Raw genomic sequence first — 27,534 nt, 5'->3', positions numbered from 1 at the left:
GCATTAATTCTAAGGCTATATTCACATGCCTGCGCCTTAACGCTTCCTTTTGTGTAGTACAATGAGTGTGACAAGGATAAAAGTATATGAGAACGCAAGCAGGTGAACACAGCCTAATTCGAATAGGAATAGAAATTGGATTAAAGTATACAGGTAACTGCTTATATGCTGACCTTCCGGTTTTTACATCTTTTTGAAAGCCGCGTCATGTCTATCATACTTTTTAGTTCGTGGTTAAAATAATAAATAAATTTAACCACGATATTTTTGTTAATTTATTTATCATTTTAATTTAAGAAGAAGAAGGGGAAGAAGAAGAAAAAAAAGAAGAGGAAGAAAAAGAAGTAAAAGAAGAAGAAAAAAAGAAGAAGAAGAATTATTTTCGTCACGAACTAAAAATTGTGATAGAGATACGACTCGGTTTTCAAAAATATATACAAACTGAAGAAAGGACAGCATTTAAGCACTTACCTGTACTACATTCTTACCAAAAAAAAAAATGAAATTACCTTGAAACGAAACCACTAACATTTCGATAAGATCACAAAAAGTATCCAACACTTCGATGACGGTCGTAGTTTCCAGACGAGAAAGCATAACGTAGAAACCAGGAAGTGAAAGAAATAAACAAGTGCAAATAGGCATTATAATAAAAATACCATTCACCAAAAATCCACATGATAAAAATGGAAAAACACCAGATAACTGAAGTAAAATTTTGTTAATTTGAAAATATCTGATAAAATTACGATTGTACATAATAGAACTACTACTAAGTCTGTATTATTAATTTTTACTAAATTTTTACAACTTTTTTTCTGCTTTCCGTGAAAGAAAAAGTAAATCTATATATTTCCAGCTTGAATAGTTTTTGTGGAATAATGTTTTTCGTCAGTTTTTTCAGCTTCTCACGAAGAGTACACGATGTTGCTTTGCGGTTAATAAATTATTAATAGCGGAATAATGGTCTATAGAATTTTTTTGCTCATCGAATATTCGCAACTATACGGAACATTGTATTTAAAATATAATTTCTTATGAAATCGACTAAACGGAAATTAGAAAGATAGAATGTTAGACAAAGTGTTTTATATAGACAATGGTAGGCAGTAAACTGAAATGTAATAAAATAACAATACAGTTTTCGTTGCAGCGTTGCAACTGAGGAGAACCCCAAAGAGCAAAGAAATTTTAGGTTATGTTTGTTATCTATTTTACATTATTCATGTATATAAATTTTATTATTTACTGTATATGTACCCCAGTAGCACGTAATATTACAGCAATATTAAGAACACTGCCTCAACATTACCAATATTGCCTCAATGTTGCCAATGTTACTGAAGCATTACGTGCCACTGGGGTAAGAATTTTTTACTAACTTTGATATAGATTTTTAAAAAATTTTATATAAACTTGGTTTCACATTTGAAGCACTTGTTTTAATACTACTAAGACTCTTTTTACAGTTATGAAAATAATGTTAAAAATAATTATATGTAAATTAACATTCAAAATGTTATGTTACTCTTTTAATGTTTTGTATAATTTTCGGCTCATTAATACATATTTACACGACACGTCGTAAAAGAGTGAAGAACGAGAAAGCTGACGACAAAATCTGAGATAATATACAACGATATTATTAATTTACAATACTTACAATATATACAATACTAAATAAAGTATTAATGTAATTATCTTGTAATAAAAAATTTCAGAATTACAATGGTGCCAAAAGTCCTGGTGGCATGTGGACTAACCATAAAAATTCGGTTAGTAAAAAAAAGACGGCGATATGGCTATCCTTTTCTTACTAATGGAATTTTAAGGTTAGTCCACATGTCACCAGAACCTTTGCCGAATCTAGAAATCATAGGCGTAGATAGGTAGGGGCCCGGTCCTACCTAGAAAAACATTTTTCGAAAATTTAACAGTTTTATTAAAACGATAATTCTTACTGAAGAGAAGGCGTGTAACGACATATAGGAGAACTTTCCCGCCGACAAGTACGAAGCCCTTTGAGATCGAAATGTAATAATTTCAATGAGTTTCCTCTCTTTCTTTGTCCAATTATACCAGGGCGAATCATAAGCACTTAGTGCAATGTTCATACTCTGAAAAATGAAAGATTAAAAAAGTAGTGAAGTCTGAGATAATTCACCTAAATCCGACAAGGAGCCTGGTGGCATGTGAACTAACCATAAAATCCCATTGGTTAGAAAAGGATGGAGATACGTCTATCCTTTTCTTACTAATAGGCCATCCATAAACCACATAGTCTTTAGAAGGGCCTTCTCTTCTTTCTTCTTCCCTTCCATTCTTTTGAAGAGAAGACCCTTCTAAAGACTATGTGGTTTATGGATTTTAGAAGGAAGGCCCTTCTAAAGACTGTGTGGTTTATGGATGGCCCTTTAATTTCCAAAAAATGGAGCTACGGAGTTTATGGACAACCCCTAATGGGACGTTTCAGTTAGTCCACATGCCACCAGGGTTCTTGCCGATTTTACGAAATCGGTAAAACGGTATAAATTTAATACGAGAATGCAGTTTGAGTGTCTAAGTTGCAATAAATCTAACGAGAGTGGAGAATTTAGAGAAATGATAATTTATACTTATGCACGGTACTTCGAGAATTAGATTATTTGGTGGCCAGCAGAAAATAAGTAGTTGAAAAATACAACCGATCAAGTTAATGACATAGGTTACTGTTTTCTGTCCTCTCTGAATGGATAATTATAAAAAGGTATTATAATTACTGTGTTAATGATAAAAAAAGTTTACAATCAATTAATAAATTAACTAAATGAATTAATTAATTCAATTAATAATATATTCTCCCTAAATAATTATATCAATTAATAAATTAACTAATACAATTAATAAATTAACTAAATCAATTAATAAATTAACTAATTCAATTAATAAATTAACTAAATCACTTAATAAATGAATTTAATTATTTAATAAATTTCTTGACCGTATTAACAGGTAAATTAATAATTTACCTAGATCCGGCAAGGGTCCTAGTGTCATGTGGACTAACCATAAACTCCCATTAGTTAGAAAAGGATAGACGTATCTTCATCTTTTTCTAACTAATGGTATTAGTCCTGGTGGCATGTGGACTAACCATAAAACCCACATTAGAAAGAAAAGGATGGAGATATGTCTATCCTTTTCTTACTAATGTTGGTTTTATGGTAAGTCCACATACCACTAGGACCATTTTTAGGACATTATGACTTCTTTCTCTCTAAATACTATGTGGTTTATGGACGGCCCCTTAGTAAGAAAAGGATAGACAATATCTCCTTCCTTTTCTTATTAATGGAATTGTTATGGTTAGTCCACATGCCACCAGGACCCTTACCGGATCTAGAAAAATTATTATCTTAGGTTATGAGAATCGATACATTACGGCAACCATCAAAAGTTTAAATCCAAATGCACAGATAGCAGCGATACTTAAAACGGTTTGAATAAGTACCACTGAACTAAAGACGTCTTCCACTGCAGCTGAATAACTAAAAGTTTATAATTAGTAGAAGAATAAACGCGAGGGGTTAAAAAAAGCGTCAAGTGGATAAAAAGAGTCAGCTAGTGTCCTAACGTCCCCTCTTTTGTCTCTGTTTTTAACGCATGCGCACTGTGGCGTTTATAGTGGCGCCATGCGTCTTTAGCCATGAACTATAAAAACTAGATGGGCAAACCATCTATTGTATAGATTCCAGGGTGCGGTAGGCGCCTCTAGATAGAGAAAGAAGAAGGGACGTTACACAAACTCTGACTCTTTCTATCGACCTGACGAAGATTCTTACTTCAAAACACGTTGATGCTGCTTGACGACTCCCACTATTTCCTCAAAAGTACTTCGTGATGTACCATCTTCAACACTATGTCCACTATTTTCTGACTTCAATTTAGAAATTTGATATTGTAACAATTTAAAATGGGCACAGGCGTGAAAAACAAAGAAGGGTATAGCAGTGGCTATGGCAATAACTGGAATAATACTTATTAGTCCAGCTGGAATTTGCAGAATGTACCAAATATTAAAAATTCTAACATTTTCATAAAATATTCCACTTGAGTATGGCAATTGCTTGCTGACTATCATTGTTCCATTTGCGTCATAAACAAATTGGGTAAATAACGGTTGTATCATTAAACCTGTCAGTGCAATAAAAACATTTATAGTAAAGCCATAAGTTAGATAAAGTGCTATTGTCGCATAACCCATTACTGCTTGTGCCTCCTCCTTTTCTTTTACATTCTCCCATAAATCATTGCAAAGATTCACCAAGTTTACGATTTTTCTTCTCTTCGGCAGTAGAACTAAAACTAAGCACAAGTATGCGAAAGTTTATCATACTGTAAAGCTGTGTTCACATGTTTGCGTTCAAACGCAGTGTGAACATTGCCTTATTATTAAAGGCCTGTCTGCAATTGGAGCCTAAGGTAAACATCGCGAGTGCGTTTGCGTTGATTTCCTATTGCAGACAGGGCCTAACCGTAAGGCTCTATTCACAGCCCAATTCAAATTTGGACTAAAATATACAGGGGCCGTATTCTCGAAAGCATTCGACAATTCTCGCATGCGTAAAATGTCGAATGGTTAATGTCGCATGCGACTCTGAAAGTCTATTCTCAATGACCGTTCGAGATAGGTTGTTCGAAAATTTCCGTGTGCGACATTCATACATTGTTGCCGTCGTTTCCAAATACTTATCTGCCAATCATAATTGAGGAGGAAGAGAACTTGACATATGAGAAAAATACAAATAGTTATCCGTTCATTTAAATATTTCAAAATCAATTCAATTTTGCGTTTACAATTTTTATAAACAAATTAACTTTGAGCGGTTTCAGTTTGAAATTTTATAAAATTTTAATTTTGAATGAATTTAATTTAAACTTTTGATAATTCAAATTCTTTTGAAATTAGTTATATTTGGCAATATATATTTAATTAATTATTAAAAATAATGAATTTATAGAAGAATTTTAGTTAAAAACACTAAATACATTGAATTTTGTAGACGTACGTTACAAAATGATTACAAAAATTTAATTATTTTTAAATGTAATAAAATAATGAAAAAATAATAACAATCAAATATTTATTTAAATAGAAGTTACTGATATTATTACGAATAATTTTATAATTAAAGAAATTCGTAAATAAATGTAACAACATTTTTTTTATATTAAAGTTTTAATATTAGCATTTGTAAATTGAGAATTTTTTACAAAAATGTTAAGAAACTGGAATATGTAATATTTTTTTTTTAAAGAAAAGAATCAGTTTGTGAACAATATTGTTATTGAAAAATTAAAATTATGCATAATAAAGGGATATATCCCTTTATATTATGCATAATTTTAATTAATAAATATATATATTTCCTATTTTTGCAAAAAGAAAATTTATTTGTTAATCAAAATTTTTTGTAATTTTATAATTTTAAATTTTATTTTATTTTAAATCTTAAAAAAGAGCATACTTTCAATTTGTGAAACAATATTTTGTAAAGAAAAAAACAAAAGCATACACAAAAACTAACTTTAAAGTGTGAACAGACAGAAAAAATGAAACGAAGATTAAAAAATTAAAAAAAATAAAAAATAAAATAAATATATTGTTAACATGATTCATTCACAAAAATAACACAAACATGTGCAATTTATCCATTATAAATTTTGCATATTATAAATTATTTACATTAAACTTTTATTTCACAAGTTTACTTTTAATTCTTAAACATTACATTTAGGTTATTTTGTATAGTTTTTCTACTTTAGCATGCGGTTCATGTACACTAATACTACTTTATATTATATACGTTTATTACAAGGATGACACACAACCTTATTTTTTACTAGCATTTCGTATACGACTTTGCATCTCGAATGGCCACTACCCACTCGAGATGAACCATTCGGAAATTATCGCATACGACATGAAATCTCGCATGCGACAAGCGTTCGAGAATAGCTTTTTCCATCTCGAATGGTCTGTCGCATGCGACATCTAGGGTCATCGATTCGAGAATACGGCCCCAGGTAACTGCTTATAGTGCTCACGGTTTGTACATCTTTTTGAAAACCGCGTCATATCTATTACAATATTTAGTTCCTGTCTAAAATAATAATTAGATTTACCACAATATCGTCGTTAATTAATTTATCTAGTTGAAGAAATAGAAGAAGAAAAATTATTTTAGCCACGAACTAAAAATTGTGATAGATGCGACTCGGTTTTCAAAAAGATGTACAAACCGTAAGCACTATAAGCAGTTACCTGTTCTATATACTATATCTCTCAATGAAAAAAATATAATGAAATTACCTTGAAATGAAACCACTAAAAATTCGATAAGTTCACAAAAAGTATCCAACATTTCCATGGCGGCCGTAATTTTCAAACGGGAAATCATAACGTAGAAACCGGGAAGTGAAAGAAATAAACAAGTGGAAATAGGCATTACTATAAAAATACCATTCACCAGAAATCCGCATGATAAAAATGGCAGAACACCAGAAAACTGAAGGAGGAGTTTGTTAATTTGGAAATATTTGAGAAAATTACGATTGTACATATTATAAGAATACTATACTGAGAACCTATATTTATTATTATTAATTTTTACTAGATTTATACAAGTTTTTTTCCGCTTTCCGAGAGAAAAAAGTAAATCTATATATTTCCAGCTCTGATAGTTTTTGTGGAATAATTTTTTTTTTGTTCAGTTTTTCAGCTACTGACGAAGAGCATTCGTAGTTCTTTGCGGTTGATAAATTATTAAGCGGAGTAATAGTCTATAGAATTTTTTTGCTCATCGAATATTCGCAACTATACGGGACATTGTATTTTAAATATAATTCCTTATGAAATAGACTAAACGGAAATTAGAAAAATAAAATGTTAGATAAAGTGTAGTCAGTGAAGTAAAAGGTAATAAAATGTTAACACTGAAACGGAAACTTAGTTTCCGTTGCAGTGTTGCCATTTTATTACACATTAGATAGAAAAAGAAAGAGATATATTTGCGTCCATTTCTATCTCACTTTGCGTCTCGCGAAAGGCGTAAGAAAAAAACAGTGTGAATAGTCCTTAAGGTTGTTAAAGCAAAGAGAGCTCTTTAAAAATGGCGGCCAGACAAAAATGTCCATCAGAAGTTATACTTTATTTGAAACGAATTTTTATCGCAATTGAAACATTGATCGTAACTTTAAAAGAATTAGCCGGAATCTTGAATATTTTTACTTTAATCTGCGCCCAAGAAATTAAAGATTTATTAAAATATATAAAATCATAACGTCACTAAAAAAATTAATAGTAGACAACGGTGTCAAATTTTAGCAAACACACTTGTTTTAGACGACTTTTTAAATAATTATTCTTATTAAATGTTTTCAATTTTAAAATTAATGTACTGAAAATCATTGAATTCTTGCAAAATATTTATAAAAGATTTTGAAAATAATTGAATTCATTTCAAAAATTTTATCAACTTTTTTTTCATAATAAATTGAATTCCTTCAAAAATTGTAATTAATATTTTTATTGAAAAATTTGAAAATAATTGAATTTTAAGAAGAATTTCTCTTAACCTTTTTAAATAATCGTGTTCATTATTAATTGTATTCAACAATTTTCCTATTAAATTATATTAAAATTATTCATAGAAAATTGAATTCTTTTAAACAATTTGATAAGAGTTTTTGTTAATAATTACATTTTTTTAAAAAGAATTTCATTAAATTTCGTGAAAATAATGTAATTTTTTGAAAATAATTATAATTGAAAATTTTGAAAATAATTGAAATATATAAAGAATTCTATTAAAAACTTTTGAGAACAATTGAATTATTTAGAAAAAATTTATTACAATTTTTAAAAATAATTGAATCTGTTAGAGAAATTTTATGTGAATTTTTGAAAATAATTGAATATTTTAAATTTTATTAAAATTGTATTGAAAATGATTGAATTCTTGTGAAGAATTTTATTATTGATGAGAATAATGAAATTCTTGCGACAAATTTTATTAAAATTTTTTAAGGGCATTTGAAACTTGATGACGTCACACATGCTTTGCACAAACTGAAACGTCATCAAGGTTCAAATGCCCTTAATATTAACAAAAAAGAATTTTTAATATTTTTTTTTTTATTTAAAATATTTGTCTAATGAAATAGAGTAAAATTATTGCATTTTGAATTTATTAATCTTTTTTTTATTAATTAAATAATAATTCTACTATACAATTGTATAATAATATTTCAATATGAATAATTATAAATATAGCATAAAATGTTTTATTTTTTACACGCAATCAAAAAAATAAAATAAATAAATTCAAAAAGTAAACTAACAAAATCATATTCCGCTTATTTTAAAAATTATATTTTTAATTTAAAGTCTAATATTATAATCCTCTTCAAAACATTCCTTAAAATCCTACATAAAAAAAAATTCAATAGCTTCTCTTTTTTAAAAAAAATAATAACGTTTTTACGTCATCGATTGAAAATTTAAAAAAGAACAGAATGAATGTTTGTATATTTTTGACAAAACAAAAAAATTTTGAAACAAAACAATTTTTCCCCCGTAATCATTAAAAATAGAATTAAAAATTTTTTCTTTGACATTCAATCAATTTAATATAACAAGAATGAATTAAAATATAATTTTGCCTTTGGAATTGCAAAAAATTGAAGATATTTATACAAATCAAAACTAATTTTAACAAGATTTTCTATTATTACTATTTTTTACCAATAATTCGGAGGAAGTTCACCTTTTGGCGGTGGTATTGTTTTCGTAGTGAGACATTGCTTTAAAAATTCCTCCAAACGATCTAGTGGACCGTCATTGATCCCACGTATTTTGCTAATAATCGGATAATAATCAGTTATCATTAATGACAACATTTTTGGAAATTGTTTCGGATACGCCGTCCATAAATAATGACCAGTCACTTCCAAAATAACGACAATTAACGTTGCATAAATATCCGAAAATTGTGTTTGCGGTTCTGTAAAATAAGCAGAGGGGGGAAAATCGTTTAGTTCAATTTGCGATTCGAATTTAATAAAAAATGAACAAACAAACAAAACAAAAGGAAACAAAAAAACCAAAACAAAAAAAAAAGAAAAGAAAAAGAGAAAACAAAGTAAAAAGAGAAAAATAAAATAAAAAAGAGAAAACAAAGTATAAAGAAAAAAATAAAATAAAAAGAAAAAACAAAATAAATAGAGAAAAACAAAATTAAATTAAACAAATAAAATAAAACAAACAAAATAAAAAGAAACAAACAAAATAAAAAGAAACAAACAAAATAAAAAAAACAAACAAATTAAAAAAAATAAACAAAATAAAAAAAACGAACAAAATGAAAAGAAACAAACAAAATAATAAATTATAATTTATAGACGATAATTTTTAATGTTTTTAATTACCGTTATTGAGCATTGCCGCAAGCCACCTCCAAGCGAATTGCAAGCCATGGGGATGATGTTGCGTTACTCCTTGTCTTTGCCTCGTGACGATAATTGACGAATAAAGTCTCATAAGGCCAGTGATGCGTTTCAAAAATTTCAAATGATCCTCAACTGTTCCGTCATCACTGTACTTGTAGCCCAACGATTTATAATATTCCATGTCCGTTTGTCCGGTGAGTCGTGGAAAAAATGTCGGCACGATGAATGGACATTTCACGCGAAAATTCGCCAATAATAATTCACCAAATTCAGGCGATTCATTCCATAATGCGACTGCAATCGCGGCTATCGGGAACGCTGCCTCCGGTTTACTCGACACCACATTCTCCCCTTGACTCTAAACAACAATTCAATTTTTATTTTTAATTTTATCAAATAATAACTATTATTTAATATTTATTATTTAACTTTTTATAACTTTTATTATTTCCGCGCTAGCGCGCGGAACATGATATTACATTTATTATTGTTATGCAAATTACAAAATTTTTTATTTCCAAATATAAACTTTTTAAAATAATCTCATAATCAAAATTTAAAAAATTCACTTATTAAGTACAAAATTAATTATTACTGTATTTTAAAAAAATTTTAAAAATCAAAATCAAAATATTTTTTAATTAAAAGAATTCAATTATTTTCTCAAATTTTAATAAATCGTTCTAAACAATTCAATAATTATTTTTTTAAATAGTAAAATTTTTGCAAAAATTCAATGATTTTCAAAACAATTTTAATTAAATTCCTCGGAAAAATTCAATTTTTTAAAAAAAATTTTAACACATTTCGAAAAAATTCCATTTTTTTCTAAAGTTCTAATAAAATTCTTTTCCATAAATTATTTTTATAAATATTAATTTTTTCGCAAGAATTCAATTAATTTTATAAATAGTAAAATTCTTTGCAGGAATTCAATTATTGAAAAAAAAAATTTTAATTGAATTCCTCGGATGAATTCAAATATTTTTTAATATTTTCATGAATTTCAATTATTTCCCAAAATTTTCAAAAATTCTTCGAAACAATTCAACTATTTTTATAAATACTAAAAATTTTTGCAGAAATTAAATTATTTTTAATAAAATTTTTAATAAAATTACACAAAAGAATTTAATTAGGTATTTTAAAAAATTTCTATAAAATTCAATTTCAACAAGAATTTTGAAATTCTCTAAAAATAATTCAATTATTCTCAAAATATTTTTAAATAATTCTATATAAAAATTAAATTACTTTGAATGCAATTTTTTAATATATTCGTCAAAAAAATTGAAAGAATTCAATTATTTTCAAAAAATAACAAAATTCTTGTGATGAATAAAATTATTTTTAATATACTTAATTTTAATAAAATTCTTTAAAGAATCGAAAAAATTTATTAATTTTAAAAATAATTGAATTTTTGTGATGAATATTGTTATTTATACGAAAATAATTGAATTTTGCAAAGAATTTTATTAAAATGCGTTAAAATAATTAAATTTTCGGGAATAATTTTGTTATTTATCATTAATAATTGAATTCTTTCAAAGAATTATTTATGTAGGTAAATAATTGAATTCTTAGGAGGAATTTTATTAAAATCTAAACGAATAATTGAATTTCAAAAAAAAAATTTAATTAAAATTGCATTTAAAATAATTGATTTCTTTCGAATTTTATTAAAGTATTTGAAAATAATTGAATTCCTGTGAAAAATTCTAATATTTTTAAAAATAATTGAATTTAGCTAAAGTATTTTATTACTTATGAAAATGATTAAATTATTGCGTAGAAATTTACAAAAAATTTGCAAATAATTAAATTAATGTGAAATTTTCATTATTTATGAAAATAATTAAATGTATTCGTAGAATTTTTTTATAATTTTTTTTTTTTTAATAATTGAATTATTTTGGAAAAATTTATTAAAATAATATTGAAATTTATTGAATTCAAAAAACTTTTTGAAAATAATTGAAATTTTGCCAGGAATTTTATTATATTTATGAAAATAATTGAATTCTTGCGAACGATTTTATTAGAATTTCCTAAAAAAATTGAATTTCCAAGAAGAAAATGATTACTTTTAAAAATAATTGAATTCTTGTGATGAATATTGTTATTTATGCGAAAATAATTGAATTTTGCAAAGAATTTTATTAAAATACCGCAAAATAATTGAATTTTCGGAAATACTTTTGTTATTTATCTTTAATAATTGAATTCTCGGAAATAATTTTATTTATCTTTAATAATTGAATTCTCGGAAATAATTTTATTTATCTTTAATAAATTGAATTCTTTCGAAGAATTATTTATGTGAATAATTGAATTCTCAGGACAAATTTTATTAAAATCAAAAAGAATAATTGAACTAATTATTTAAAAAAAAAAAAATTTAATTAAAATTGTATTAAAAATAATTGACTTCTTTCGAACAATTTTATTTAAATATTTGAAAATAATTGAATTCCTGCGTGAAAAATTCGAATATTTTTCTAAATAATTCAATTCTTTCAAAGAATTTTAAACAGTTTTTTAAAATAATTGATTTTTTCGAGATTCTTTTTGGAAATACTATTCAAAATTAATTAAATTCCAGTTGAAATTTTATTATTTGTGAAAATAATTGAATTTTATCAATTTTGTTTGAAATAATCGAATTGTTTTGCGAAATTTGCTGAAAATACTAGATATTAAAAATAATTGAATTTTAATTAATATTAATTAATTATTTAAAAAAATTGAAAAAATGAATAGAATGAAATTTTTCGACTTACGATTATTTGAGTGGCGAGTGTATTTTTAATATAAGCATCAGCTCTTGGATCCGCGGATAAATTACCAGACAATACGAATCTCAGCCTCTCGTATTGATCTCTAAAAAATTCTTTACTCTGCAGTGAAAGAGCATTTATTGGATTTATAATTTTCTTCTGACTCTGCGATCGAAATTGTTTACCCTCATTGCTCTTAATGTAGGTCTCATATTTTTCTTTGCAACTATTCACAAATTCATCGCTCTCGACAAATATTTGCAACGATTCCTTGTCGATAAACTTGTAGAGTTCAATGTCTGCAAAATTTTTTTGTTTCGTTCAATTGAATTAATTGAAAATTAAAAATTAATAATTAAAAATTAAAAATTAATAATTAAAAATTAAAAATTAATAATTAATAATTAAAAATTAATAATTAAAAATTAAAAATTAATATCTCAAGAAAATTTTTATTTTATTAACTTGATCAATTTCTAATTTAAAAAAAATTTAAATTACTTATTTAATTTAGAGAATTATTTACTAGATTCGTTTTCCGTATTAGTTGAAGGGGCTTCTGCTGCTTCTGCTTCAACTGGAACAATTCCCGAGTCTGTGACTTCGACGCCCGGCGATTCGGGAATAATAATATTATTTTGCTGACTTTCCTCTAACTGAATACTTTCCCTCAATTGCAATTGCTCAGCTTCCCTTAATTCCTGTTCTCTTTGCGCGATTCTCGCATCATGCATCGCATTGATTCGTTCTTTAAGAGAAAAAATTAGAAAACGTTAAATTTGATAAAAAAAAATTAAATCAAATTTCATTTAAAATTAAATTTGATAATATTTATAATAATAATAATAATTAATTAATTACTTAATTAATAATTTACTTAATTAATTAAGTCGAATGACAAATTAAAAAGCATTTTTTAAATATTTATATCGGACTTTTATCTATTTTTTTGCTTTTAAATTGGAAAAAATACGAATTTGAAAAAGAAGGATTATCTGATAAGAAAAAAAAGTAAAAATAAGATTACTACTAACTATGTAGGGAATAAAAATTGTAAAAACTGTAAAAAGTATACAATGAAGAATAAATTTAATCTAATCTAAAATCTAAGTAAAAATGAAAAAAAGGAAAATACCAATTTCAATTTTAAAATGACGCAAAACTTCCTCAATATTTTGAACGGTGATTTTTGCGAATTCAAAATCCGTGACTGTCAATCGTCCAGCCTGAAAAATTCAAAATGAGATTAAAAATTAAAAATTGTAATAAAACTGTTGAAAATAATTAAAAAAATATATTTAGAATATTTAGAAAGAAAAAAAATTAGGAGAGAATAGAAAACAATTAAGGTGAAAAAATAAAGAAAAAACAGGGTTGCCACAAATATTTAATTTTATTTTTCCCTGCCTTTTCCCTGATTTCCAGACAAAAATTCTCACTTTTTCCCTGACCCTAAAAAATATTCTGATTCAGTCTAAAAAATTATTCGATACTCAAAAAAATTTTTGTTATAATTTAAATAACCATGAAATTTTTCAAAAAAAATTTAATTATTTACAAAAATCCTAATAAAATCCTACCGAAGAATTCAATTATTTTCAAAAAGCAGTAAATTTTCTCAAAAAAATTCAATTATTTGAAAAAATTAAAATTGTAATAAAATTCGTTGCAATAATTCAATTATTTTCAAAAAGCAGTAAATTTTCTCAAAAAATTCAATTATTTGAAAAAATTAAAATTGTAATAAAATTCGTTGCAATAATTCAATTATTTTCATAAATAATAAATCGATTATTCGATAATTCATTTTTTAATCAATTTTTATTAGAGAATTCTAGAAGAATTCAAATATTTAAATTAAGGAAAAATAATTTATTGAATAATTGAATGTTTGTTAAAATTGAATTCTCATAAAGAATTTTATCAACAAATTTTTAAAACTTCAATTATTTTGACAAATTTTACAGAAATTTTTAAGAATAATTACATTTATCGAGGAATTTAATTAAAATATTGTAACAAAAATTAATTAAAATCCTGCGATGAGTCTTATTGTTTATGAAAATAATTAAAAAATTTTCCAAAAAATATTAAAATTTTTCTAGAATAATTTAACTTCGGTGAAGAATTTTATTATTTCTAAAAATAATTGAATTCTTGAAAAAAAATTTGTTAAATTTTTTCTAAATAATTGAATTTATGCGACGAATTTTATAAAAATCTTTTTAAATGATATTTTTTGGAAAAATTTTATGAAATTTTGTATATTAAATAATTGAACTCGTGTGCAAATTTTATTATTTATGAAAACAGTTGAATTATTTCAAAGAAATTTATTAAAAATTTTATAATTATTGAATTTCTGTGAAATTTTGACGAGAATTTAAGGTCATGTTATTCAGTGGTCACGTGTTCCCATAGTAAAGTATATGGAGCACGTGACCACTAAATAACATGACCTTAAAAAAAATTTTTTTAAATAATTGAATCTTGAAGAATTTTATATTATTTATAAGTTAATTGAAATTTTGACAAGAGTTTTTTTTATATTTTTGAACATAATTGAATTTCTGCGAAGAATTTTATAATTCATAAAAATAAAATTGAATTTCAACGAAGAATTTTATAATTTAAAAAAATAATTGAATTCTTTGTAAAAAAATTTACTATTTACAAAAATAATTCAATTTTAACGAAGAATTTTATAATTTATAAAAATAATTGAATTCTTGCGAAGAATTTTGTTTAGATTTTTAAAAGTAATTGAATTTCGGTGATGAATTTTACTATTTATAAAAATAATTGAATTCTTGAAAAGAACTTTGTTAAATTTTTTTTAAATAATTGAATTCTTGCGACAAATTTTATAAAATTCTTTTTAAATAATTGATATTTTTCGAAAAATTTTATATTAAATAATTGAATTTCTGTAAAAACTTTATTATTTATGAAAATAATTGATTTATTTCGAAGAAATTTATTAAAAATTTGGTAAATTATTGAATTCCTGTGAAATTTTGCCAAAAATTTTATTAAAGTTTTTAAAAGTAATTGAATTTCGAAGAAGAATTGTATTATTTATAAAGATAATTAAAATTTTGACGAGAATTTTTAAAAAATTTTTGAAAATAATTGGATTTTGGAGAGGAATTTTATTATTTTTAAAGATAATTGAAATGACCAGAATTTTTTTAAGTTTTTGAATATAATTGAATTTCTGCGAAAAATTTTATTACTTTTGAAAATGATTGAATTTCTGGAATTATTTGTAACTTTTCCAAAATTCAATTTTTTTTTTAGTATTTTCAACTAAAATTCTTTTATCAATCTAGTATTTATGAAAATTGGAAAAATGATTCATTAAATAATTTATAAGTCATAATTTTATGATAGTTGTTCAAGAATTAAGTTATTTAAAAAGAAATTATTGTCTGAAATAGAAGAAATTCAAAGTTTTGTATTAAAATTCGTGGTAATTTCATACTTTACGAGGCAAACAAAAAAAACATCAAAATTCAGAGTTTTTTCATGAATTTTTAAAATTCAATTTTTTCCAGTACTTTCACTAAAAATCCCTGACTTCCCTGACCTGTGGCAACCCTGAAAAAACAAGAGTGGAGAAAAAAAATATTTTTCCCTCGCAAAAAAAGAAATTCGCTCACCCTTGCTGCACTGCCAATTGTCTCCATATGACTGCGAAATTCGTGAATTTTCTCAATATACGGCTCGATCATGTATTTCTCCTTACAAGTATTTGTCAGTGTTTCAAAATCACGACAATTTTCGTGAAAATTATTTTGTATCAATAACATTTCCTCTTGTTCCTTGGCCTTTTTCCTTTGCTCCTCAGCGTCGCGTTCGAGTTTCTCCTTTTGCTCCTTGATACGTTGCGCCAATAATTGTTGTTCGTGTTTACGTCTCACTTCCGTTTGTTGCGCCTTCATCTCCTCCTCGGCCTCAAAACGTGCGAGTTCATCTTTCCTCTCTTGCTCACGTTGAACCGACAATATCGAATGATAAATTTTAATTTCCTTCCTTGACGCGCTCAGCGAACGTTCCATTTCCTCCATTCGTTTGCGCACCTTTTGCTGATGAATTCAATTTTAAAAAATAATATTTATTAAATTATTCATTAGTTTATTAATAATTAACTACTCGCAAGAATTCCAATATTCTCACATATAAATAATAAAATTCTTTGCAACAATTCAATTATTTTCAATACAATTTTAATTACATTTTTTTTTAAAGAATTCAATTATTGAAAAAAATTTTAATAAAATTCTTGAAATGAATTGAATTATATTGAAATTTTTTGATAAATAATTTGTAAGAATTCAATAATTTTCTGTAAATTTTAAAATTAAAAAAAAAAGAAAAATTATTTCAAAAGTTAGGAAACAAAAAAACTTACTCGAACTTTTTCCTTTCGTTGAAGTTCATTTTCGTAGAGAATTTTCTTGATTGAAAAAGTAATTCCACTTCTTGTTGAAACATGATTTTCTAATGGAGTTTTACTCTTTTCAGTTTCCAAAATATTGCAGGAATTTTGGCTATTTTCCTTTTTCTCCGATTCATTGAGATCGTCGTAGGAAAATGTCGAATTCGGACCAATTGTCACTTGATTCGAATTTCCAAGCGAAACACGTCGCGCTTTTTGCAAAACGGAAATTTTTAACGATTCGAATTCCGAAGAAACGTTCTTTAATTTTGTCTGTAAATAAAATTGTTAGTTTTACTTTTTAATTAATTACATTCGTTAATTTTTAATTTAGTTTAGACAAAATATTACTTTTAATTTAATTTAAGGTAAATAATTATTAATTTTAATTTAATTAAAAATAAATTAGTTTTAACGCTAAAACAAAAACTAATAACAACAAATAGAATGTGATGAAAAAATACTTAACAAAATGAATTATTGTTTAGTAATTATTTAATTTTCTAGAAATAAATTAAAGAAGTTAGTAAATAAGTAGAAAGTTTGAAGAAAAGTATTTTTTATAATCAATTTAAACTGAATTTTTTAGTTTCGCATACTTTTAAAGGGAAAAACAATTATTTTTAGGTTAGGTTTCAAAGCAAGATTTTATTAAATTTTCAAAACCGAATTAAATTCACGATCGTAAAATGCGGAGTAAATAGAAAAATATCAAAAAACTACAATTTTCTTTTAAAAAAAAAGAGAAAAAGAAGAAAAATGAATTAGGAGAAAAATAGCGATATTAAAAATATTCACCTCTTCCTGCGAATTATTCATTAAGTTCGACATCTTCTTTTTCGCTTTTTCCAAACGATTTTTTTTCTCAACTTCTCTTCTGAATCTCAAAACAATCTATTGCACTTTAAATCCATTTATTATAAAAAAAAGAGACCAAAAATCTGAACAAACGATTATCAATAATCATAAAAACGCAGTGGTAATTTTTTATTGTTGCCGAAAACCAAATCACCTGTCAAACAACCGCCATTTTGAATATTATTCTCACTTGCATTCAAGAAGAATTCCGATTGGCTAATATTCGTCACCTGTCCAAGTGAATCTATCGTGATTGGTTGAAATTTTCTTCCCCTAGAACTAGTACTAAGAGCGCGAAAATTAAAAAAATTTCTCTAGAAATTAAAAAAAAAGGCAAAATAATAATTTAATTTTCAAACAAATTTGTACTATTTCTAAAGAAAGGACTATTTTTGAATAACTATGTATACTCTACATAGTAATTTTCCCTGAATTTACCGAAAATCGTGTCAAGAATTGTGTTTTTAACGTTTATTTATCTTTTTTAAAATTAAAAAAAACCCTTCTAATCAGCTGATTTCGGGAAGACATAACCTTAAAATGTCAAAAGAATTCATAACATGAATTTACATTTATGTCATTCATATTTTACGCAAAGTTTTAATTTTAATTTTGTTACGTTTGTTAATAAATATATAATAAATAAATGAAGTAATTCTTGAATATATATAGATTGAACTATGGAAATTTATCGAAGAGGAGAAAATGTTTTAATTAAAAAATTGTCTGTAAATAATAGTAGTAGAAAATATTTATTTCTTTGATGTGGGAGAATTTTTAAAAATACACCGAAAATACGTATAAAAAATTATTGCATATAAAAAATAAAAAAAAAAGAAAATGATTCTTTAAAAAATATTTATTTAAATATGACAACGTATTCGATAAATCTGGACGAAAAGGGCCAGGAAGGGCCGATTCGATGTATATTTTTCTCAGAATTCCATCACATTGCTGGTCCAAAAATCACTTGTCAGGTAAGTGTTTCGGTATTTTATTTTTTTTATTTTAATTTAATTCCCTTATTTTTTACTTTTTTTATTATTTTTCTATTATTTTTATTAGCATTTTGTCAGTATTTTTATTATTTTTTTTTTATTAGTATTTTTTGTTATTTTTTCAGTATTTTTATTTTTGTATTTTTTAGTATGTTTACTATTATTTTTATTATTAGTAGTTTTCTATTATTTTTATTATTATTTTGCCTTTTTTTAATTATTTTTCTTTCAATATTTGTTCAGTTTTATTTTTGTTAGTATTTTTTCAGTATTTTTATTTTAATATTTTTATTTTAGTATTTTTTCAGTATTTTTGTTAGTAGTATTTTTCTATTATTTTTAATAGTATTTTGTTAGTATTTTTATAATTTTTTTATTGGTATTTTTACTATAATTTTTATTTTAGTATTTTTTTATTATTTTTATTTCAGTATTTTTTCAGTATTTTTTGTGTTAGTATTGTTTCAGTATTTTTATTTTAATATTTTTTCAGTATTTTTGTTTTAAAATATTTTTTCAGTATTTTTATTTTAGTATTTTTGTTAGTAGTATTTTTCTTTTATTTTTATTAGTATTTTGTTAGTATTTTTATAATTTTTTTATTAGTATTTTTACTATTATTTTTAATTTAGTATTTTTTTATTATTTTTATTTTAGTATTTTTTCAGTATTTTTATTATTACAAATTTTTTATTATTTCTATTAGTATTTTTATCATTTTTTTGTTAGTATTTTTACTATTATTTTTATTAGTACTTTTTAAATTATTTTTGTTATTACCATTATTTCTAAAATATTGTTTATAGTCTATTTTCTTTATTTGTATAATTTAGAAGTTATTCTTTTTTGCCTTACGATTATTTTTTTTCAGGTACCAGACAATTATATTTCAAAAGATATTTTCGACAATGTGAGTGTTTACATTATTCCAAAGGCACAACTTCAACGAAGTACAATTACTGTGTTGGTATAAATTAAAAAAGAAATAGTTTTTTATTTTTTATAAACAATTTGAATATTAAGTTTATTATTATTTTTTTTTGCTATTTTTATTATTTATCTTATTGTTATTTTTTATTTTTTTGTTTGTCTTTTTTAGTGTTATTCTTATTCTTATTAATTGATTTATTAAATTAATTCTGAATTTCAGAACATTAAAGGACTACAAAATTCTTGGATTTCCAGTGAAAATTGACGATAAAAAATATGCGAGAAATGCATTTTATTTTAATCTTTGTTTCGTTTGCAATTCAGAGGCGCGAACAGTTCATTATGAGCCAGTTGTGAAGAAAATGTCCGATTTTTTGGTAAGAATTGAATTCTTATTTTTATAAACTAAAATAAAAATTAAATGAATCAAATTAACTGAATTAAATTAAATAGATTGAATTAAAAATAACCGAATTGAATTAAATTGACTAAATTTCAAAAAAAAACTATTGAATTAAATTAAGTGGATTAAAAAAAACCGAATTGAATTAAATTGACTGAATTAAAAAACCGAATTGAATCAAATTGACTGAATTTAAAAAACCGAATTGAATTAAAATTTATTTTTTTTTAGATGGCTTTGGAAATTGAAAACACATTTCTCTCCGCTTCGGAGGATAAAACGCGCCTCGCCGAAATGCTGCGACACGTAATGCAGGATTTAAATTTACATAAAATGTGTACACTGACTGGTAACTATTTTGCGAAAGCAAAAGATTTAAATATTTTTCTTGATTGTATGTTTTCTTTATTATTAATTATTTCCATTTTCTAAAATTAATAATTGAAAAATTTTCTGATAAAGAAGGAACAATGACGTCGCATTTAAAAGTCGTGCGCCTGGCACCGGAACCGCAGCCAGTTTTGGATCACCAGGTGCCGATATTTTTGGAGGGCCGCGAAGCATTTCGCAGCGATCAATGGGATTTAACGACACAACAAGTCCTGCCCTACATCGACGGATTTAATCACGTTTCACGAATTGCCGTCGAGGCCGACGTTGACAATAATCTCGTCAAGAGCTGCGTACAAAATCTCGTGTATGATTTGAATTTCTTCATTTTCTTTCATTATCATTAATATCATAACTGAAAATTCACTTTTATTTTATTTTATTATTTAAAATTATTAAATTATTAATTAATTTCCAAAGCCATCTAAAATTGAAAGAAAAAAGAAATTTTAATTCAGTCTTTTTTTAAAATTTAGTCAATTTAATTCAAATTTAATTGTATTAAATATTCACTATAAAATAATTAATAATAGTATAAATAATTATTGTTTATTTTAATACTAATAACTATTTACTGATAAAATTGAATAAAGGAAAATTGTTTTTTGCAGATATTACGGAGTCGTGACATTAATTCCGATATTTCAATACAGTAACGTTTATGCGACAACTCCAAAACTCAAGGAACTCGCGGAGGATTTGAATTTACAAGAAAAATGTATAGAATATTCGTCGAAGAGTCGTGAGTATTTATTCAATTTTTTAATTCAAAACTACAAACAACTAAAAATGACTGAAAATAACTAAAAACTAAACTAAAAATTCACGTTATAATGCTTTTAATATTCAATTATTATTATCTAAAATTTCAACTGAAACTCATTTTTAAATCAATTTTGTACTAGAAAATTCTACGAGAATTCAATTATTTAAATACGAAAATAAAAAATTTACTGAATGTTTTTTGAATATTAAATTCTTTCGACGAATTTCAATGAAATTTTTAAAAATAATGTCATTTTATTTCAATTTTTTTGCAAATAATTGAATTCCAGTGGAAATTTTTATTATTTATAAAAATAATTGAATTTGTGGGAAGAATTTTATTACAATTTTTGAAAATAATTTAATTTCAAATTTTTTTAAATATTAGAAATCCTCCGCAAAATTCAATTATTTATGAAAAAAAATTGAATAATTGCCAAGAATTTGTTCCAAATTTTTGAAAATAATTGAAATCTTCCGAAGAATTCAATTATTTATAAAAATTTGAATTCTTGACAAGAATTTTATTTAATTTCATGAAAATAATTGAAATTCTCCAAAGAATTCAATTATTTATAAAAAAAAAATTAAATTCTTCACAAGAAATTGTTTCAAATTTTTGAAAATAATTGAAATCCTCCGAGGAATTCAATTCTTTATGAGAAAATTGAATTCTTGACAAGAATTTTATTAAATTTTACAAAAATAATTGAAATCCTTCGTAGAATTTAATTATTTATAAAAAAAATCTAATTCTTGTAAAGAATTTTATTAAATTCTATGAAAATAATTTAAATTCTCCAAAGAATTCAATTATTTATAAAAAAAATTGAATTCTTGCAAAGAATTTTATTAAATTTTATGAAAATAATTGAAATTCTTCAAAGAATTCAATTATTTATAAAAAAAATTAAATTCTTCACAAGAAATTGTTTCAAATTTTTGAAAATAATTGAAATTCTCCGAAGAATTGAATTCTTTATGAAAAAATTGAATTCTTGACAAGAATTTTATTGAATTTTACGAAAATAATTGAAATCCTTCGAAGAATTTCATTTTTTATGTTGATAATTAAATTCTTGGGAGAAATTTTATTACATTTTTTTGAAAATAATTGAAATCCTGAGAAAAATTCAATTATTTATGAAAAAAATTAAATTCTTGACAAGAATTTGTTTCAAATTTTTTTAAATATTAGAAATCCTCCGCAAAATTCAATTATTTATGAAAAAAATTGAATTCTTGGCAAGAATTTGTTCTAAATTTTTGAAAATATTTGAATTTTTGCGAAGAATTTTAATACTTTTGAAAATAATTGAACTACAATGAAAATTTTTATTATTTGTAAAAATAATTAAATTTGTGGGAAGAAATTTATTACAACTTTTGAAAATAATTGAATTTTTGCAAAGAATTTTAATACTTTATGAATATAATTAAACTGCAGTGAAAAGTTATATTATTTGTAATAAAATAATTGAATTTGTGTGAAGAAATTTATTACAATTTTTGAAAATAATTGAATTTTAGCGAAGAATTTGAATAGTTTTAAAAATAATTGAATTCTTGTGGTGAATAATTGTTTGTTTATGAAAATAATTAAATTTTGCAAAGAATTTTATTAAAATTCCTGAAAATAATTGAATTTCGAAGAAGAATTTTATTCATTATAAAAATAATTGAAATTTTGACAAGAATTTTTTTGAAATTTTCGAACATAATTGAATTAATTATTATTATTAATTATTATTATTTATTATTATTTATTATTAATTATTCATTATAAAAATAATTGAAATTTTGACAAGAATTTTATTAAAATTCATGAAAATAATTGAATTTCGAAGAAGAATTTTATTCATTATAAAAATAATTGAAATTTTGACAAGAATTTTTTTGAAATTTTCGAACATAATTGAATTTTGGCATTTCAATTTTTTAAAAAGTTTTTTTTAACTAAAATTCTTTTCACAAATCCTTTATTTTCAATAATTAATTAAATATATATATATTTAAAAAAATTTAACTAAATTTCATTAAATTTGCAAATTTTTATTATATTAATTTTGTTTTTCTATTTTTAAAGCGAGACAACCGGCATTTTTAAGGGACATTTTCCGCATGTACTCAAATATGACACACGGCAGCAGTATGAGGGATTTGTGCCAGAGATTAAATCCCCAGAGTTTGAGGATCAATGAGAGGCGTCTCGTTCAATTCGGTTTAATTGAGGGTCTCATTCGTCGTGTTTACAAGGTGACGAAAATTAATTAGCAATTCAAACAGAAAATAATTAACAAAAGTTTCATTTAGTATTTAATAAAAACTAAATTAAATTAATTTAAAAAAAAATACGAAAAAGTAAATAATTTGTTTTCGTATTTAAAGAAATTAAATTATTTTATGTTTTTCATATTTTTTCTTCCAAAAAATAAGAAAAATGAATTAAATTTAATGAAGAAAAAGACGCAAAAAGAAAATAATTTGTTTTAGTATTTAATAGAAATTAAATTAAATTAATTTAAAAAAAGAAGAAAAATATAATTTTAATTTTAGTATTTTAAAAAAATGTAATAAATGTTGTTTCTTTTTTTTAAAAAATAGTATCCAATTCGCCTGCCGGGAATACTGAGCGAGGAATGTAAAAATAACGTTCTTTATAAATATTTCACTGGCTCTTACAATCTCGACGAAATTTGTTGCTCCACCGGACAAACAGTGGCGCAAATCGAAGACATTGTCGAACGCGATCCCAATGTCGTGATGCTGTGGAAATAAATCATATACGAATTTTCCAATTTTTCAAGTGAATTTCTTTTCATTTTTCAAATTTTTGAAATATTTCCTACTCTTCTGAATTTTTTTTCACAATTTTTCATTTCTTTCTTCTTTATTAATTGTTACACTGGGAAAAAAATTGATTTTATTCGAATAATCGATTTCTTAAGAATAAATTAATTAGAAAATTAATTCTCTTGAAAATTATTTGTCTATTATCAAATAAATATTTATTTGAATCAATTTTTATAAAAAACAAAAAAAAATACTGAAATTATTAAATAATTATTTTTTTCTAATTCTAATAATTATTGAAAATAATAAATTAATAGTAAAATAAAAGTAATAAATAAAAGAATAAAGATTAAAAACAATTCATTTGATTTGAATAAAAATTATTCGATTCAAGTTAACATTTGATGATAGACGCAATTAATCGATTATTTGATTCAAATAAATTTTTTCATCACTTTAACAATTAATTGCGAAAAAAAGATAAAACTTCAAATTTTATATTTCCAAGTATAAAAATTAAAAATACTTTCAATGAAATTAAAATTAAAATATTATTTCTAGAAATAATTAATTTTAATTTAAATTAAAAATACTTTTAATTTTCAAGAAGTTTTTCTTAAAAAAAGAAAAAGAAGAAAAAAAAAAAATTCTTTTTGTAAGAAAAACTTCTTTTTAAGAAAAAGTTTTTTGTTATTTTTGTTTTTGTTTTCGTTTTCGTTTTTATTTATTCGTTTAGACTTTTTCTTTTATTATTATAATAATTCCAACAAATTTCAAATACTCAGTTTTTTTTTGAATTAAAATTTTAATAAATAAAAAAATATTTAATACAAAAATATTTTTTCTGGTTTTGTTTTTTGTTTTTTTTCATTTAACGTGTGCGTGGCGGTGAGAAAAATACAAATTTCTTCACAAATGTGCGAATACTGAGAAATATTGTCGATTCCTTGACGATATTATAAAATTGCGCTGTCATTTTGTCATTTAAAATTGAACCGGAATATTTTAAAATTTGATATTCAATTGATATACGTGTTTTATTCATTATTTGCAATTTTATACTTTCAATTGTTTCATTTGTCATGATGTTTAATGTAAAATTTCGTCCACCATAATTAATGAAAATTTGTATTGTTGCTGTTGAAGAAGAATCATCATCAAAATTTTTCGTTTTAATTTCGTGATGATTATCATTAGAATTTTCGTGAAATTCGTTGAATTTCGCAGTCGAGAATTTTCGTTTCATTGCGTGAATGAAAAAGAAAAACGAGTTTTTTTTTCTATTTTACAAATTTAAAACATTTGTTGGCATTTTTTTTTCTCGATTTTTTCCTCCAACGATGAATTATTGTAATCATTTTTCACCGTTTTCTCAATGATCGGAAACATTTATTTTTTTACATTTTTTCCATTATCTGCAAATAGAAAAATTAAATAGTTTATAAATTTTAATTTAATTTGACAATTTATTTGAAATTTTTGAAAATAATTGAAATCCTCCGAAGAATTCAATTATTTATGAAAAAATCGAATTCTTGTCAAGAATTTTATTTTTTATTATGATAATTGAATTCTTGCGAAGAATTTTATTAAATTTTTAGAAAATAATTAAAATCCTTCGAAGAATTCAATTATTTATGAAAAAATTGAAATCTTGAAAAGAATTTATTTCACATTTTTTAAAATAATTGAAATCTTCCGAAAAATTCAATTATTTATAAAAAAAATTGAATTCTCGACAAGAATTTGTTCCAAATTTTTGAAAATAATTGAAATCTTCCAAAGAATTTAATTATTTATGAAAAAAATTGAATTCTTGTCAAGAATTATATTAAATTTTATGAAAATAATTTAAATCCTCCGAAGAATTCAATTATTTATTAAAAAAATTGAATTTTTCACAAGAATTTGTTCAAAATTTTTGAAAATTATTGAAATCCTCAAAATAATTCAATTATTTTTGAAAATAATTGAAATCTTCAAAAGAATTTTACTTTTTATGAATTGAATTTTTAGGAAGAATTGTGTTAAAATTTTTGAACATAATTGAAATTTTTTGAAAAATTTTATTATTTATGAAAATAATTGAAATCTTCCAAAGAATTCAATTATTTATGAAAAAAATTGAATTCTTGTCAAGAATTATTTTAAATTTTGTAAAAATAATTGAAATCCTCCGAAGAATTCAATTATTTATAAAAATATTGAATTTTTCACAAGAATTTGTTAAAAATTTTTAAATTTATTGAAATCCTCCAAATAATTCAATTATTTTTGAAAATAATTGAAATCTTCAAAAGAATTTTACTTTTTATGAAGATAATTGAATTTTTAGGAAGAATTTTATTAAAATTTTTGAACATAATTTGAAATTTTTTGAAAAATTTTATTATTTATGAAAATAATTGAAATCTTCCAAAGAATTTAATTATTTATGAAAAAAATTGAATTCTTGTCAAGAATTTTATTAAATTTTATGGAAATAATTGAAATCCTCTGAAGAATTGAATTATTTGTCAAAAAAAATTTAATTCTTCACAAGAATTTGTTTAAAATTTTTTAAAATAATTGAAATTCTTGACAAGAATTTTATTAAATTTTTTTAAAATAATTGAATCAAAAGAATTTTACTTTTTATGAAGATAATTGAATTTTTAGGAAGAATTATATAAAAATTTTAGAAAGTAATTGAATTATCTTTTGGAAAATTGTGTAACATATTAAGAAAATAATAATTAGTTATGTTGTTAATATTTTTTAAAATTTTAATTAAATTAATTGAATTAAATTTTATTTATTAATTAATATTTAATTATTATTTAATATTTAAGAATATTAATTTAATAATTTAATAATATTTAATTTATTAATTAACATTAATTAATAAGAATTAATATAATTAATAATTTAAAATTCAAACAATTTTTTACGTTATACTTTTAATTTTCTTTCATTAATTTTATATTAATAATTTTCCAATTCAATTTCTAATTCTCAACAGAACTACAATTTTTTTAAAATATTAAATTATGTAAAATGGGTAAAATGAATAAACTTCATAAATTTTGAGGTTAGAATTTAAAAAAAAAAATTAAAAATATATTTACACAGATTGCATTTAAAAATAAAGAAATAGGAGAAAAAAAATTATTTCCCGCGCAGAATTGTTAATATTTAGTAGGAAATAATAATTTTGAAATTACCTTTTGAATTTTGTTTGAAAAATGTTGAAAATATTAACTAGCAAAATTTCCAGGAGAAATAGAGTTGGAATGTAAACACGTGTTTTTAAATGGAATCTGCAATAACTGAGAGTTGATATAATATAGAGTGAATTAATCTACAAAGAATAATTAATTAACTAATTTTGAATGAATGAACACGGTACTTTAATTTCATTGGTCTAGTTTTAAATTATTGTCGTTGATTGGTCGCATTCTTTACGCTGCGCGCGCATGCATCTATTTATTTTCTATTTATTATTTTTTTTATTTAATTTTTTTTTTATTTTCTATTTAATATTTACTTCTTGATTTTCTGGTTATTATTAATTTGTTTATTATTTACCCATTTTGTTTATTCATTTCATTCATTTTACCGAAATTTTATTTTTAAATTTTCCCGAAACATTTTCTAGGAACTTTTCAATGTTTCAATTTTTTTCTGTTGGCGCCATTGCGGCGAAGT

The 27,534-nt window shown here is 23.4% G+C and overlaps 4 protein-coding genes and 1 long non-coding RNA gene across 5 annotated transcripts; 1 reads left to right on the top strand and 4 right to left on the bottom strand.

The window, feature by feature from the left end:
- Positions 1 to 1,570: 1,570 nt before the first annotated feature.
- LOC122504891 (odorant receptor 49b-like) lies at positions 1,571 to 2,120 on the bottom strand. The gene is made up of 2 exons (XM_043616215.1): positions 1,962 to 2,120; positions 1,571 to 1,621 (listed from the first exon to the last, which is right to left on the bottom strand). Exons 1-2 carry the CDS (start codon positions 2,112 to 2,114, stop codon positions 1,571 to 1,573), a joined length of 204 nt encoding a protein of 67 aa, XP_043472150.1. The 5' UTR covers positions 2,115 to 2,120.
- A 1,697-nt stretch (positions 2,121 to 3,817) lies between these two features.
- Positions 3,818 to 7,346, bottom strand: LOC122504890. The gene is made up of 2 exons (XM_043616214.1): positions 6,353 to 7,346; positions 3,818 to 4,344 (listed from the first exon to the last, which is right to left on the bottom strand). Exons 1-2 carry the CDS (start codon positions 6,600 to 6,602, stop codon positions 3,818 to 3,820), a joined length of 777 nt encoding a protein of 258 aa, XP_043472149.1. The 5' UTR covers positions 6,603 to 7,346.
- A 1,315-nt stretch (positions 7,347 to 8,661) lies between these two features.
- Positions 8,662 to 17,745, bottom strand: LOC122504919 (nucleoporin GLE1). Its single transcript, XM_043616263.1, has 8 exons — positions 17,509 to 17,745; positions 16,684 to 16,983; positions 15,932 to 16,357; positions 13,405 to 13,495; positions 12,796 to 13,017; positions 12,273 to 12,568; positions 9,469 to 9,847; positions 8,662 to 9,044 (listed from the first exon to the last, which is right to left on the bottom strand). The coding sequence occupies exons 1-8, from the start codon at positions 17,539 to 17,541 to the stop codon at positions 8,782 to 8,784; spliced, it is 2,010 nt and encodes a 669-aa protein (XP_043472198.1). The 5' UTR covers positions 17,542 to 17,745; the 3' UTR covers positions 8,662 to 8,781.
- A 362-nt stretch (positions 17,746 to 18,107) lies between these two features.
- On the top strand, positions 18,108 to 23,860 carry LOC122504869 (GATOR complex protein NPRL2). Its single transcript, XM_043616181.1, has 8 exons — positions 18,108 to 18,545; positions 19,438 to 19,529; positions 19,717 to 19,873; positions 20,131 to 20,248; positions 20,362 to 20,596; positions 20,901 to 21,031; positions 23,141 to 23,310; positions 23,659 to 23,860. Exons 1-8 carry the CDS (start codon positions 18,438 to 18,440, stop codon positions 23,830 to 23,832), a joined length of 1,185 nt encoding a protein of 394 aa, XP_043472116.1. The 5' UTR covers positions 18,108 to 18,437; the 3' UTR covers positions 23,833 to 23,860.
- A 1,308-nt stretch (positions 23,861 to 25,168) lies between these two features.
- LOC122504868 lies at positions 25,169 to 27,197 on the bottom strand. The gene is made up of 2 exons (XR_006301870.1): positions 27,051 to 27,197; positions 25,169 to 25,262 (listed from the first exon to the last, which is right to left on the bottom strand). It is a non-coding gene; the product is annotated as an uncharacterized LOC122504868 (long non-coding RNA).
- Between the last annotated feature and the right edge of the window lie 337 nt (positions 27,198 to 27,534).

The sequence above is a fragment of the Leptopilina heterotoma genome, unplaced genomic scaffold (assembly GCF_015476425.1).
Source record: "Leptopilina heterotoma isolate Lh14 unplaced genomic scaffold, ASM1547642v1 Lhet_325, whole genome shotgun sequence".
In the NCBI taxonomy this organism is placed as follows: Eukaryota; Metazoa; Arthropoda; class Insecta; order Hymenoptera; family Figitidae; genus Leptopilina; species Leptopilina heterotoma.
Note: the sequence above shows the minus strand (reverse complement) of the source record. Positions and strands in the feature narration are given on the sequence as shown.